This window comes from Dendrobium catenatum, unplaced genomic scaffold (assembly GCF_001605985.2).
Source record: "Dendrobium catenatum unplaced genomic scaffold, ASM160598v2 fragScaff_scaffold_1539, whole genome shotgun sequence".
NCBI lineage: Eukaryota > Viridiplantae > Streptophyta > Magnoliopsida > Asparagales > Orchidaceae > Dendrobium > Dendrobium catenatum.
Window position 1 is genome coordinate 568,597 of NW_021320001.1, and position 16,309 is coordinate 584,905.

Consider the following 16,309-nt stretch of genomic DNA (forward strand, 5'->3'; position numbering starts at 1 on the left):
CCTATATAGTGGGATAAGTGGGATAAAGGCTTGATGTTGTTGTTGTTGTACATGCGTACATGCACAAATGAAGGGAATGATTTCTTAAAATTTATTCATATCTTATATAGAATAAGCGATTTGGAATAAGTGCACTTTTTACAAATAAGAAGTTATAGTGTAGTAGATTTACAAAGAGCTCTAGATGAATGTCCAAATTGAAATTGTACTCCATTGATATAGAGACGTTTGGAGGAATCTGATTTACAGAGTCAAATATTTACAAGTAATATTAGAAGATTGAATTTTGTGGGATTGTGATATTAGCTGAACTATTTCTGTTTCCTCACCTATAAAATATTTTTGAGATAAAATGTAAGCATTTGATATACTTTGATTTACTTTTTCTTTACTATTTTCTTTATGTTGCAATTTTACAGAAATATTAGCAGGTGGCTTTTCTAAATCTCACTGTGATCCTTAGGAAAATAGCTTTTTATAATAGTTACATCTTCTTAACGATGTATCTTTTGTTGTCACTCTTAAATTTTTTCCAATTATATGCTCTCATGGAAATCTGATAATATATCTAATGTCAATCTATATTGCCCCTTAAATTAGTTTTAATTATTAACATATTCCTCAAAGAGGATTTTAAGGAAACCTTATATCATCTTCTTAATGGCTAAAATTACTACATGCTACTTCAATGACGCATTTTGTTTATATTATTTTGATTGTTTAAGATTGATGCATTCCTGGGGTGATATAATGGAATTAAATCCTTTATATTCTAAGTTGGCATAAGAATATGCTTGATATCCATAACTTGTATCTTTTTGTATTTATGATTACTTGTTTGCTTAATAATCTATCATCTTATAGCACCATGAGAACTAGTGGTACTTATATGAGTAAAGCATACGCAAGTGAAGAGAATGATCTCTCAAAATTTACGTATCTATTGTAGAAAGATAAGCGTTTTGGAATAAAGTGTCCTTTTTTAAATAAGAAAGTATAGAGTGCAATTGACTTGCATAGAGCTCTAGATGAATGCCCAAATTATAGTTGAGATGTATGTTTGAAATGTAGTTGTACTCTTTTGATAAAAGGCCCTTTGAAAGATCCTCAGAGTCAAACTGCTACGAGTAACATTAGAAGGTTGATTTATGTCGGATTATGATGTTAGTTGAACTATTTGGGTTTTCTCACTGATAAAATATAGCGTTTGTAAGCTTTGATTAGAATTTTTTTATTTATTTACTTCATGAATCAGAATTACAGAGAAATCAGTCTAGCCAGCCTTTCTAATCTCCCAGTGCTCCTTATGAATTGGAAAAAATATTTTTTTTAGCATAATCTTAATGGATAATATTATTGTCTTCGTCTCAAGTAAGTATCTTTTGTTTTCACTTCTTAAGTTTTTTTTGTTATATGCTATAATGGAAATCTTGCTATAGACATAGTGGCAAGTCGTGTTGTCCCTCAAATTATTTTTTAATTATTAACTTGAATGAAGACTTGTATCTTCTTCTGAACAACCAAAATGCTAGATGCAGCTCCCATATTGTATTTTGTTCATATTATCTAGGTTGTTTAGGACAGATGCATTTCGAAGATGATATATTGTAAATTATAAATCCTTTATATTTTAAGCAGCATAAGAATATGCTCGATATCGATAACTTGTAGCTTTTTGTATGTATGGGGTACATTTTTATTTAATAATTTATCATCTTATTCAACATGCTTTTTATATGTTCCAAGTCATGTTGTTCGTTTGGTCTCCCAAAAGGTCCATAAGCTTATGATTATTTGAACATAAGTTTATCAAAGCTATTTATCCGGAATGGGACCATATGAGTATGCATTTATTTGGATCAAATTCGATTCATGTTTGTGATATGGATGATAGCTGGACCTTCTTTACTAATCTTTTTGTCTAAATTCAGGAACATTGACAGCAATAAAGAAAATATATCTATCAAATTTAGTGGGGAGGCTGACATTCATGAGACGCATAATGTGAAAAAAATGCTGAAGTCTCTGGATAATCATCACGATGATCTTGGAGGGAAAGATGGTTGCTTATGCAGGGACGAGGTAACCAACTTACTTTTGAATGTCATTAGAAGATTGTGGGTTTGTCATTTCAAGGTTGACTCTTACTTATAAAAATAGTTCAGAGTACACCATTGATTTTTGGTAGTCCAACTTCAACTATCGCTTCAAACTTAAGGTCCATACTCGAGTTAACAAAAGCTGCATTCTCATTTCAGTTTTTTTATTTTTTTTATTTTGTAACTTATGAATGTTCAAGTCTTTTCTATATTTTTGGATGGGTATTTATTCTATGCTATATTTAACTAAGAATTAATCAGCTCGTGCATGAAGAAGTTAAGTAGCGGGTGTTTTTTGCTAATATAGGCTAACAAATTTTGAAAAATGAAAATTAGGTTTGCTGCATCAATAATGTAAATTTATGGGAACATATTGTTTTGACAGTTGTTATTTTACTTTAAGCTAAGATATGTTATCCTCTTCCAATAAAATTGATTTAGTCATAATAGTAGTTAAACTAGGTATGCGCTGTATTATAAAATAGCTTTAAAGAGCTATTATAAGACTTGTATTCAATGCTAACTATAATTAAGTTAGAAAATGTGCCATTGGATGGTGTACTGCGTATTTAATTTTATGTGTTAGTATTGATAATGGTACAACAATGGCTGAGATGAACTTTGGAGAGAAAGGCTCATTAAACATGACTTGTTATTTGTTTTTATTTAAGCATACCAATAGGTTCACGTAGTCATCTTTGAACTTTCTTAAATAGCTTTAAGTTAAAGAGGCATGAATTGCCTGCCCTTTCTCAGACAGACATGTTAAGCTTAGCACAACCTTCATTTAAATTGTAACTAAATTTGGTCTTGCTTTTAACAAATTGCATGACTTTAATCATACCTTCTGCAAATGACGCAGAGACAGTTAGTCAGGCTGATGATACCATTAACCGAACATATATTAAACCTGTTCGACTGCACAGCTTTTTTAGGATCATCATCAGCTTTTGTGTTATGGATAATTCTGTTATTTTCTGTTCGCTGCTGACTTGAGTGTTTTTTACTTTTTGTTATGTAAGAGTGTGATTTGCTTAAAATCTGAAGGCTGAAACACTATATGTATATATATACAGAAAAGTCCCATAGTAGTTTCTCAGGTGATTGAGAACCAATGATACTTTGATGACGTGGCTCTCGGCCCCCAATCCACCAACACCATCTTCTCTATCTTCTACTTTCCAGTTTCCAATCCTAAATCTTTGATTTCCATCTACCTAATTCTTTTCTAATCTCTCCTCCTTCCTGCAGTTAATTGCCCTTCCAAGCAAATTGTATGACCCCACCTCTCTGCTCTTCTATCTTTCAGGTTTAGCAAGGAGATACAAAAACTGTCGGCTTCTCCATTGAGAGGGAAGTTCATAGCTGGTGGAAGAAAACCCCCCACAATCATTTCTTATTAGGGCTAAGTAGCTGCAGCTGCATGAATTCAAAAGTATAGATTATCATGCGATGCAATTAAAAAAAAATCTTCATCCTCCCTATCTTCTAGATGCCAAATATTTTCCTATGATGTCTGTCACCACCTTGAAGCTACTTGGTTCACACATTTTTTCCAAACTTTTCCTTCCTCTCCATACAATCATTATTATCCTCTCCTCTCAATCAATCGCTTGTCACTCCTCCAAATTTTGATTCAGAGTACAACACTGGGACACTTGGGAATACATCACTGGGATGATTGGTACACAACGCCGGGGTGCTCGGGTACATAACCTCGGGGCGCCGAGGCATTGTACGGGAAAAAAAATTGCACTCGAGCCTAAGTAGTGGGAGAGCATGAAAAATTGACTTGAGGTTCGAGACAACAATACAACCTAATTGATCAACACAATCAGATTCCTCACAGAACAAACATCCAAATCATCTAAGGAGTCTCTCTAATATTAGCTGCTACAGGAGCTATTCTGATGCAATCTAGGCTCTAAAACAAGTAGAATAACACTAGGAATACAACAAGACACTTCCTTTCTATAAAACATAAACCAACACCAACTGAATGAAACTTAATAGTAAACGGATATAAGTAAATGATTTAGAAATCTTGCAAAGAAGCAAACTAAAACTTAAAATTAACTACCCTCAGAACAACCTAGAAAGGCCACCTCACATGCAAAACCCAAAATAGAGAAGGGTGCTCAAAGGAAAAAAATCAAACCAGTGATTACAACAACAACAACAACAACATCAAGCCTTTATCCCACTACGTGGGGTCGGCTACATGAATCCTTTTTCTCCATTGTGTCCTATTAAAAGTCAAATTCTCGTTTAAATCTAAAAAAGAAAGGTCATTCCTAATATTTTGAAGATAGCTCGCAAGCTAAATAACTCATAGGTTTTAGTGTCATTACACCAACAACAATAACAACCCCCTCTTCCAGCAGTAAACAACACACACACACACACACACACACACATATATATATATATATATATATATATATAATGGGTGAAATGGTAATAAGAAAACAACAAAGCATAAGAAAACAACAATTTAATATAATGGGTGAAATGGTAATAAATTACTCACTTAATTATGCCACCCAAATAGCCAATAAAAGCCTCTCAAGTTAGCCATTTAATGAGGAGTTAATGCACTTAGTATAAGAAAACAACAAAGTGGAAATCGAATAACTAGCAGCATGGGGAAAAATAACCAATATAGGAAAAAATAGCAACAGGGAAAATGAGATAGCAACATGGGGAAAAACAACCAACATAGAGATAGCCAACAAGGAAAACAAGACAGCATGGGGAACACCAAGCAACCATCCAACATGGGAAGAATTGGGCCAAGCCCAATAAGGAAAAACAACCCAAAATTAAATAAATACCTATTTAGCCACCAAGGAGCAAGAAAACAAATTCAGCATAAGTGAAAAGCCAATGCAGAGAAATTATCTAAGAGCACCAAACCCAAATATGATCATGAGTTGTTTTCCATCATTGGGTAATACAAATAAAAAGAAACATAGAGTCCAAAACATAGGATGATAATTCTTGATTGCATCATATTCCAATCTTTTCACGTATATAGTCATTTCGTATTCTGTCTCTAAGCGTGAAGCCACTCATCCACCTGAGCATTCTCATCTCTAAAACACTTAACTTACTTTTATGCTTCTCTTTTAATGGCCAACATTCTGCAGCATATAGCATTGCAAGTCTCACTACCATCTTATCGAATTTTCCCTTAAGTTTGAGAGATTTTTCTATCACACAACAATCCCGATGCATTACTTCACTTCAACCATCCAACTTGAATTCTATTAATAATATCACTATCTATTTCACTATCACTTTGAACAATAGACTCGAGATATCTAAAACATGTACTCTTATTAATGACTTGATTACCCAAAGTCACAAGCCCCCACTCGATCTAATACTTCTAAAATTACACTAAATGTATCCATTTTTATATCTACTCCAAGTCACACTTTTACTACCATGATAAAAAATTAATTTAATATCAACATCAAAATATTTTGGATAGATAATACTTGTGATTACTTTAATCACATATTATTTGTGTTATTTCATAAAGAGGGTGTCATTTACCAATGCTCTTGTCTTAAAACCCTCTAACAAAATGGAGTGATAGAAAGAAAACAACACCAACTAGCAGTCACCGGGACTCTTTTTTACTGGCATCAAGTACCAAAAAGGTACTGGGGACAAACTGTTTAATTGCCACCAGCCTGATTAATAGAATACTCTTGAGAGTGATTTGCTTTAAAAGTCTATTATATTATTTGATAAAAATTTTCACACAAATAACTTCCTGTAAAAAATTCTTTCAATAATATTTGGATGCATTGCCTATGTCCATATTTACAAATAACATATGCGTAAACTAGATCCTAGAACTCTTAAACTTGTCTTTATTGGATATTCCCCCACTAAAAAGGGTACAAGTTTTGTCATCCCATCATAGGAGATTCCTTACCTCAAAATCACTTCTGATGAGATGCAATTTTTTGTTTCAAACTCATCTTCAAGGGGTGAATTCCAACTGAAGATAAGTTTTATGAATGCTCTATATTTCATCTTGAGATCCCTATGACACAAATCCCAATAAATCCAAGCACATACCCCTTTAGGGATATATAAGAAGGAATAATCCTAGCCAAAATCCCTAGCAAGCTTAAGGCTTGAAATCGTTATCGGGTAATAATGATTAATCTATTACAATTCCTTTGTATTCCATCTCCAAATAAAGATCTTTTAAAATATTTCTCCACACATATAGTCTTCCTTATAAATAGCAATTCCAATTTCATTATAATACCATAAGTCCTATTTGAGACACAAGATAGTGAGAATTAAAAGGATATCATGAGAGAAGAAAACTATAAGGTGCTAGTGAAGTTTTTTATTATTCATATTCTGATTTCTCTAGCTGCTAATTTTGGATGGCCTATGCAATAGTATGATGCAAATGATGTTTTTCTATATGGAGATATTGAAGATGAAGTATATATAGATCCATCATTAAATTTGATAGCTCTTTCACAAAGATTGTGGTGTGCAAATTTAAAAAAAGCTTTATATGGACTTAAACTATACCCAAGAATATAGTTTGATAGATTTACGAAAGTCATGACTTGAGTTGGATATAAACAAAAGCCAAGGAGACCATGCACTTTTCATAAAATACTTCACAGATGATAAAATTTCAGTTCTTGTTATATATATTGATGATATAATTATTGCATATGATAATAATAATAAAAGAGTCTTACAAAAAAAATTGTTGAAAATTTTGAGATCATGAAGCTGTGCAAACTCAAATATTTCATAGATGTAGAACTCGCTCAATTAGAATAAGAAATATTTCTCTCAACAAAATATCTTATGGATTTGTTGAAAGAAACAAAAATAATTGATTGTAAATCTTGTGAAACCTTAACTGAATCGGGTCAGAGATTAGGCACAGATGAAGAATGGATAGAAAGAGGCATGAGATAATAACAATAATTAGTTGGAAAATTAATCTATCTCACTCCCATCAAGACATCACATTTATAGTAAATCTCGTCAATCAATTTATGCACAAATCCAAGAAGTCTTACCTTTAAGTTGCTTATAAAGTAATCAAATATCTTAAATCAAGTCCTGGAAAAGGAATTTTCTACAAAAAAATTGGATACTTTACAATTTGAAAAGTATATTGATGCAGACTATTAAAAATCACTATTGGGCAAAAGATGTGCTTCAGAATACTGTATGTTTTTGGGAGAAACCTCATAAGATGGAGAAGCAAGAAATAGCTTGTTGTTTCAAGATTGAGTGCTGAATTTAAATTTAGAGCAATTGATCAATGAATTTGTGTGTTCTTGTGGATCAACCTTATCATAGAAGATTTAAAATTAGGTGGGAAAAGCCTATAAAGATATATTGTGATAATAAATCTATCATCAACAATATTGCTCATAATCTAATACAACATGATTACATCAAACATGTAGAAGTGGATCGACATTTCATAAAAGAGAAATTAGAAAGTTGATTAGTCTACACTTCACATGTGTTAACAGGGAGTAAACTCGTCGACATATTCATAAAAGGACTAAAAAACCCACGTTCAAAAGTATTGTATGTAAACTTAGAATGATAGATTTATACCATTCAGTTTGAGCAGAGTGGTGAAAATTATGAGGACCCACTCCTCCGCCTTTATCACTTGTTTACGGCTCGTTGACAACTATTTTTTCCTGAGGGATAGAATCTGTGGGTCCCACTAGAATGCCAATCATACTATGGATCCTTGAGCACACGGATTGAGGAGCTTAGCCATTGAATCTACTCCCTCGTTGCCATTGGATTGTAATCCATGTGATCCTCTCCACATAACTGCTAATGGCCTTATTTTTGGGATTTTTTAATTTTATTTTGTGTAATTAGTATTGATTTTTTTTTTCATATGTAGTACCCTTGGAGGAGCCTATATATACCTATAATCCTTCTATAGAAAAAAATAATAAATTTTAAATTAATTTTTTAATATTTCTACTTTCCTATAGAGATGTTTTTTTACTACTTTATTTTGAATTTTACAAGATTTATCATGCTACCATATCTGTCACTTTGTGCCCATATACCCTAATGTTTGTGCTTTAAAGGTGATAATACATCATTTGACAGTGTGGGCTGTTATTCATACCTTTTGCGTGTAAAAGGAAATAATGATGAAGTTGAACTCATTAATTCACCCTAAAGTTTCATTTAGTAATGCTTTTGTACAGTTTTATTTTTAGAAAATCTTGCTTACCACAATTTTCATTTTCATGGAAGGCATGCAAATGGAAGACCCTCCATTGAATTCGAGCATCTGTAATTACCTCATTACCACGGTGTAAAGCACTTATAAAACAGCTTGTCCATCCATGTGAGGGTGATGGTGACTTTATTTCATATGATGCAGCTCAAAACTAAAACAAAACATTACCAAAGATTTGATAATGGCCATTATAATTGGTTGTATTTTATTCTCTAGATATTTTACTTGTAATTTTACATCCAACCAGATTTTTAGTGTGACACGTATATTTTATTTTGAGTCTTACAACAGTGCTTGCTTAATATAGAATATCCTCCTTTGGAGTACGGTAGTCAAAACTTTTTGCTTGAAAATTTTCCAATAGAATATCTTAGCTTGTTTGAATCATAATCTTTGCATGGCTTGTTTACGCTTTAGAGATTTTTCAGATGTAGCTTCAATCCTGCATTTTTAGAGTTTTCAAATAGAAATTAAGAAATCTTCTCCATTAAAAAATGTTCATTTTTCTAAATATTTATTCTTGAATTTCTTCTTCTGTGATTTTAGGTTGAAGAGCTATCTTGTAGGCCTGAAGTTTCAGTTCCGGAAGGGTAAGCTGGGTGGTTTAAAGTATATTTTGATGGCTCTTTGTTTCGGGTCGTTCTAAGCTATGAATTGTTGATTCTTGATCAGTTATGTTTAATACATTGATACCTTATTATTGTACTGGCAGACAAGTTGGAGATAGTGAGGTGCATGCTGAATCAAATTCTAGCAACCATATTGAAATGGATTCTTCCACAAAGACAGTAGGATGTTTCAAGCATGATCTTTTACCAACCATGAGTATTTTTACTGACCGTCACTTTGCTGACCATCATTTTTTTTGCTGTCTTCCTGCTTTTGCAGGTTGTATGTGAAGCTGATCATTCTAGTTCTTGCTGTAAGTTTTTTAGGATTCATTCGTTGTTTAATCACTATAGTTTTTTACCTATGCGAATCTATCTTGTTTTCTCATGCATTGCTTGTTTATAACATGCCTAACAATGTAAAATCTTATTTACTCTTTCAAATACTCAAATCCTTTTAATATGATCGTTTTTTTGTAGTTGCTGTCCACATCCTTTGAAATCCTTTTTTATTTCAGCCAATAAATCAATAAGTGGAGACAAAAGAAGCAACAGTCCTGTTTCCTTGTCTACCAGACCGTCCTCTTCAGTGTCATGTGATGGTAACTCTACTTGCTCCAACATGTCAACGTCACCTTATCTCGCAGCTTCTGAAGGAGGCCCATTTTGCAATACTTGTACGAAGGTGAGATTGAATCTTCCAATATTTTTCGGAGTAATTTTTTGCGACATTTGTCAATAATATTTTGATTTTTTTATTTGGCATTGTTATGATTATCATTAGCACAATTGGGGGGTTTAAAACTTACAACATGAAGTAAAGAGTTACAACATGGAAGTTTGGTTGCATCGAATATATATCATATTTCCTTCTTGATTCAGTGCATCCAGTCTATTTGAGGGTCTTAAGGCCAATTTTTATTTAGAAACTCTAAGTCATGCAATAAAATTTTCCATCCCATTTAGCTCTTTTGTCACAACTTCTAATATTTTTGTACACCACTATATGCGGAGTTGGCGTCTGGATGAGTCATGGGAGACTAGCGAGCTCACACAAGGAATAGAGACCAAGCTAACTTGTTTCAAAGGAGCTTGACCGAGTGGTGAACTCACCCCATAAACGTTTTGCGTTGATTGGTCATTCATCCTAGGATGGGGGAACATTGAAAGAACTCGTCTCAATGAGGGCGCCTACCCATATCAAAAGGACATTCGCCCAATCAATTTGATCACACCCGCCTAGCCGACTCCTCAACCTGAGGCATTATTCGCCAAAGGAACTCACCGAAGCCACTTGCCAGAGCCACTCACCATAGGCATTCGTTAGATGCACTCGCCAAAGCCCCCTCAGATATGACAGTCCACGATTGTCATCAAATGCTTCCCATGTGTTTGTAATAGTTAGTTCACATATTATTTTCTTAGGTGTATCTTCTTATGTATTCTCTCAAACCCTATAAATGTCGAATTGATAAGCATATTTTAGACATGATGCTAGTGTCAGTGTTTACGGAGGGTAATAAAATTCCGTAGCTCTTTTTCCTTACTTGCTCATCTCTCCTCTCTCTTACTATTACTCTAAGCTAATTTTACGAGTAGGGTTACGGTGTCACCAACATACAAAATTGGATTCAACATACTTTCAGTTGTGATGAGCATGAATCGATGTTATTGATCAGAAATCAAGCAGTAAGAAAAGTAGAGCTATGTGATAGGGAGAGATCGGTCAACATGGATAACTAGGAATTTGAAACTCACTGTCAATTTATGGAGATGAAGGAAAGGATCATGTGGATGATCCGTGGGGTGTTAGAGTGAGTCAAGACTAGTAAAATTCAAATTGCCCCACTTGGAATTATGTATGAGAAGGCTAGATCCCACCAATCACGGGCATACTTTGAGTCAACCACTTAAATGCCAAACATCAATGATGCGTTGAAATTTTGGCTTTTTTACCACCTTTAAAGAGTTCTCGCACTTCTCATTGGGCATTATTACATCCTACACCAAATTCAAGAGGATGTTTATCATATAATTTGTGAGTGGCCAAAACCCTATCTAAAACTCATCGGCTATTTTGAAGATATCAAGAGCCTTGTGAGTCCATAAGGAGATTCATCATTAGGTTCCATAGAGAGGTGTTGGAGGTCAAGGATCTGGAGCTGGTGGTCCCCCAAAAGGCTTTCACATCAGGTTTGAGGGAAGGACCATGCAGTTATTCACTCGATTTGCAACAACTAAAAGTATTGGCAGTGTTATTAAAATTCGCCAATAGTCATGTTAACATTGAGAAGTACAATAGCATGGCTAAATCTTCTACCACCTCTCGCCAGAAAGACATCACCACAAAATGAGATCACCTTCACATTGCTGGGCATGACAAGAGGTTCCGAAGGGTGCATTCTCGAGAGGTCACATTTCCCTTAAATTCTCCCTTACCACCACAAAAAAGCACTTCTATCTAGAGTCCATCGAGGATCGCAGGCCCACTTGTTTGACGAGTAGATGAGGCACCACCAATAACTCACCAGTTCGTGAGTGGTCTGAAGACAGAAACTTTCCTATCATTTTTTCTTTTATCCTATCACAGTTTTGAATTTTTTCTTTTCCTCTCCTTAGTCTATTATTTTGAAGGTTCTTCCACCAAGTTAATGCAAGACCAGTGAGTTTTAAGCTAGCAAATTTAACTTTTCTATTATCAGGTATTTCTTTCCACTCAAAAAATTGGTCCATCTTTTCTTCCCACTCGATGAATTGATCATGTTGTAGCTTACCTTCAAAGTTATGGACATCGATTTTTATCCCATGATCCCAATTTCTATGACGTCTATTTTGATTTATAGGGACTTACACTTCACTTTCAGAATTTTGGACATTAGGATTGTTGACATTCAAATTTGCAAGAGTGTTAGCCATGTTGTTTATTTGATGTTGCAAATCCGCTAATTGTTGCCTCATTTGTTGCCAATCCCCTTGATTATTTTGATTAACCATTTTTGTTTTTAAGAAAAGACTCACACACCAACCTAGGATATGCTAACCTAGGCTCTGATACCAAACTTGATGCAGATAACTAGATAGAAAAAAATCAAAAGAGGAGAACACCAGGTCTAGCAAAACTTTTCTCGATTCAAAACTTAGAATGCAAACATCAAACAAACCTTCAAACAAACGAAAACTAAATTAAAAAATAAAAACAACTACCCTCAAAACAACCAACTAGCGGTCACCTCACATGCAACGAAATAATAGGTAATATAAAAGATATGCTCAAGGACATGCAAACCAAGGGTCCACCACAAACTCCTCCGGCAAATGCTACCAAACCGGCCAACCAACACCTCCAATAGCTCGAGAAGAAAGATACAAGTGGAGTGGAACTTGTGGAGAGAAGAAGGAGATAAAAAGCCCAAGACGAAATCGAAGAGAGGAGGAGAGAAATGAAACAAGCTCGCAAGTTTTCCTAAGAAGAAACCCTCATGTTTTTAGAGAACTTTGCTCAGCAAACAAAAACCTCCAAATGCCTCAAAACATCACATATATATAGGAGAAAAGAGGTAGCTAAACAACCCAAAATACCCCCAGCCGAACCAATCAGGAAAGGGGAAACAGAAGGTCAGCATACGCTCCAAGAGCAGCACCTGAAGAGGCTTCACGGGGATAGGAAAATGCAGCCATGGGTACAGGAAAAGCCAGCCACGGGACAGGAGCCAGCGGGAGAACCGAAAGGCCAACAGAGAGGGGGAAAGAACCAAGTCCACTCCACATAATGAGCTAAAACGGAGGTGAACTACAAGTAGTAATGAGCTGAAAAAGAAGCAACAACTCAACATTAATGAGCTGGAGCATAGCAGCTCCAACAAAGCAGCAAAACAGAACAGCCAAGCCCAAACCGAGAAGCCAACATCAGCCCAAGATCCAAGGCACCAAAGTAGCTAGCACACTTAATGACATGCCCAAAGCACTACTTATTCATGATCATTGATTGCCTTCTATCATAGGGTAGCATAAAAAATAAAAAATAACTATAACATTCAAATTACCAAAAAAAAAAAACTGAAATTTGCATGCATCAATTTTACATTGATGGGTAGGATGGGTGATGAAAGAATTTGGCCTTGTGAGGGTGCTCACCTATATTGAAAAACCATTTTTCCAATCAACAGGAGGCGCTCACCCTATTCCAACTTAACATTGGAGACTAACCCATCTAGTTGATGTCTCAACTTGAGGGATTATTAGCCAGATGCACTTGCTACTGGTGCTCTCCGTAGGCATTTGCCTAAGGCGCACGCTAAATTCTTCCTTGACATGTGTCATTAAAGTTTTGTCATGTGTTTCTAAGAGTCTTATCTCATATTATTTTATTATTTTTTTAGGTGCATCCTCTCTTGTAGCCTTCCCAATCATATAAATATAGAATTGATAGGCATATTTTGGATATAATGCTAGTCCCAATGTTCACATAGAACAATAAAATTCTATAGCTCCTCACCTTACTTGCCCATCACGCTAAATTCTTCCTGGAGCCACATTAGATATGACAATCCACATGTATCATTAAAGTTTTCTCATGTGTTTCTAAGAGTCTGATCTCATATTATTTTATTATTTTCTTAGGTGTATCTTCTCCTGTTGCCTTCCCAACCATATAAATATAGAGTTGATATGCATATTTTGGATATGATGCTTAAATAGGTGATATAACTTCCAAAGTTATGCTTATGGAATGTTTCTGTAGAATATTGACATAAAATTTGTTGTTGATCATATATGTTTGATTTCATGGTCGTTTTCTTTTCAGTTTATTTTGTGTATCCTGTATTGCAGGAATTTAAGCTCAATCCAGAAGCAAAACTATTTTTGCCATCCTTTGCTAGTGCTAGATCAGCCTCCGCGGTCTTCTCAACTATTGTGAATACAAACTATGAGCCAAGCATCCCTTCTGCAATGCCTGTTGTAGCTGCACAGTCAAGCCTTGAGATTAATTCTTTTCCAACGTGTACGGCCCTGCCTGCTAAATTTGTGCAGTATAGTCCTTTGGCTGCTGTACAAACTGGAATCAGTACGCAATATCCACAAACCGTAAGTTTGCTGATATAATACATTCCAGATATCCTTCACTGTTGTTCATTGTCTAGTATGTCATTTTATGACTTCATTTTCATAGAATATCTAGAATAAAATTGTTCAGTTTTCAATTATGGAATTGATGTTGGATTCAGAGGAAAGATGGTTCAAATGTTGAAACTTAGGCTAGCTGACGGACTAACTTCATCTTGATTTAGAAATTGACTTGCAATCTTCTCTCACCGACTCCTCCATATACACTACCACTGCCGCCTCTATTTTCATCTCCATTATTTCCTTTTTCATCATCAGTCCCTCTTCGTCCTTCACTCTTTAGTACTCCTTTCCTCTCTAGCTTCCGAATGTTCATTTGGTAGTATTCATCTACTACCTCTTTCCTCTTTTCTGCCAACATTGTTGCCTGCATCTCTATTACCCCATTCTATTTCCACTATCACCTCCTGATGGAATTGCCTAGCTTCATGTTCATTGTGATTTTAGCATGGTTTACTCCATTATACCAAATAAGTTGCGTGCCATGAACATGGCCAAAGCTCGAGCAAATTCCAGTTACTATAGAAGCAGTTCAAAGAAATCTTGATTCTGAATCTCCCCATATCGAATCATCATTTGATAACCTTCAACAGTCTATTGCCTACATTGGTAAGAGGTAAGAACTTATACCAACGCCATCTACAAATTTGTTTCCTATTTTTGTCTCTGGCCAATTTTTTAGGCCTACATTTGCAATCTCAACTAAAATAAAATCTGAGCATCTATTCATGAAGCTATTATAAGTTCTAAATATAAAGTTGCTGTCCAAATGCAGACTCTAAAAAAAACAATAATTGGTGGAACTCAATTTACCACCAACAAAGTTTGTAAGCTCACGAAATCTCTGTATGGTGTAATATTCTGCTTGGGCTTGGTTTAAAAGATTTTCCAAAGTTCTAAAAAATTATGGATATATTCAATGTCAAGCCAATCACACATTTGTTCACAAAGAGGTCTTAGGAAAGTTGGCAATTCTAATCGGGTATATTATTGATATTATTTTTACATGGTGACTAACTAAAGATATGTTTGCTGAATTTAAGGATTTGACACATTGTCTTTATGAAAGAGTGTTGTTAAAAGATTTCTCATCAAATTGTCTACACTAGGAATTGAACCTATCAACTTACTATGTACAATCAAGCTGCAGTTAGTTTAGCTGACCTCATTCATCATGATTGGTCTAAGCATGCTGAAATTGATCGACGCTTCATAAAAATAAAAAAGTAATCAGATAATTTCTCGCCTTTACACCCAAGCATATCTTCAACTTATTAATATCCTAAACACAGCCTTTCTAAGGGTTAGATTTGGCAAGTTCATCGCAAGCTAGGTATGTTGAATATTTACCATTTAACTTGAGGGAGATTAATGGAAATTCGGACCTTATGTGGAAATCTGTCCTTCATTGTAATCTAGGGATGTTTTCTGAATCTACTCCAAAATTAGTCTGGGAAATGTTGATTAAATCTGAACTATTCGGTTTCTTTTGCATACAATATTCTAGGATATTGTTACAAGGAAAGCATGATGTATATTGTATCCATGCTAAATTGTATGGTTCTATCCGTGCTATATTGGGGTTCCTTTTTCTGTATGTCCATTTGCTTGTATTGAGATTTACTTGGTCTTTATTTCCAGAATTTGAATATTTATTTATTTTCAGTTTTAGCATCCGAAGTAGCTTTCCTTATTTCAATGTTTGCTGCTATAGATTAAAAAATTGTAAAGTTATGTTGAAGCCGTGAGAGAGCACATACTTCTTCTGAATCTCGTTCTTTGCTTTTCTACAAGAAGCTTCACACCATCGGTTTCCTTTGTTTGCTGTCAGTGATCCTGCAGTCAAACCTTTCTCTATTCTTCTTACAGACTCCCCAAAAAATCTTAAGCTAAACGACCTTCTTGTTCAAAATCCTCTCAACTACCATTTCAAAATTTATTCAAGTAAGCATCTCTCAACAAACCCAAATACCCTAAAAAAAAATTAAACAATCAATAAATCAAGTTAAAACCTAAACAAACTTCCAAACCTCAACATAATCAACTTCCACTTAAATGCAAACCTAAACAAAATTCCAACTGTTAAAACGACCCATCATTTTAAAATCAAAACCATATAAACTTAAATTCATCAGGCTTATCCAATTCACTCTAACCTTCATTGTACCATCCATGCCGAAAACTTCCTACTGTGA

General features: G+C 34.6%; 1 protein-coding gene across 1 annotated transcript in view; it reads left to right on the forward strand.

Annotated features, from left to right (window-relative positions):
- LOC110099289 overlaps nt 1-16,309 on the forward strand; it is a 41,205-nt gene that overhangs the window by 9,790 nt on the left and 15,106 nt on the right. The window contains exons 4-9 of the mRNA XM_020826386.2: nt 1,932-2,082; nt 8,929-8,972; nt 9,095-9,170; nt 9,271-9,304; nt 9,509-9,675; nt 13,821-14,075. Coding sequence (XP_020682045.1) covers nt 1,932-2,082; nt 8,929-8,972; nt 9,095-9,170; nt 9,271-9,304; nt 9,509-9,675; nt 13,821-14,075 — 727 coding nt within the window. The remainder of the gene's footprint in view (nt 1-1,931; nt 2,083-8,928; nt 8,973-9,094; nt 9,171-9,270; nt 9,305-9,508; nt 9,676-13,820; nt 14,076-16,309) is intronic.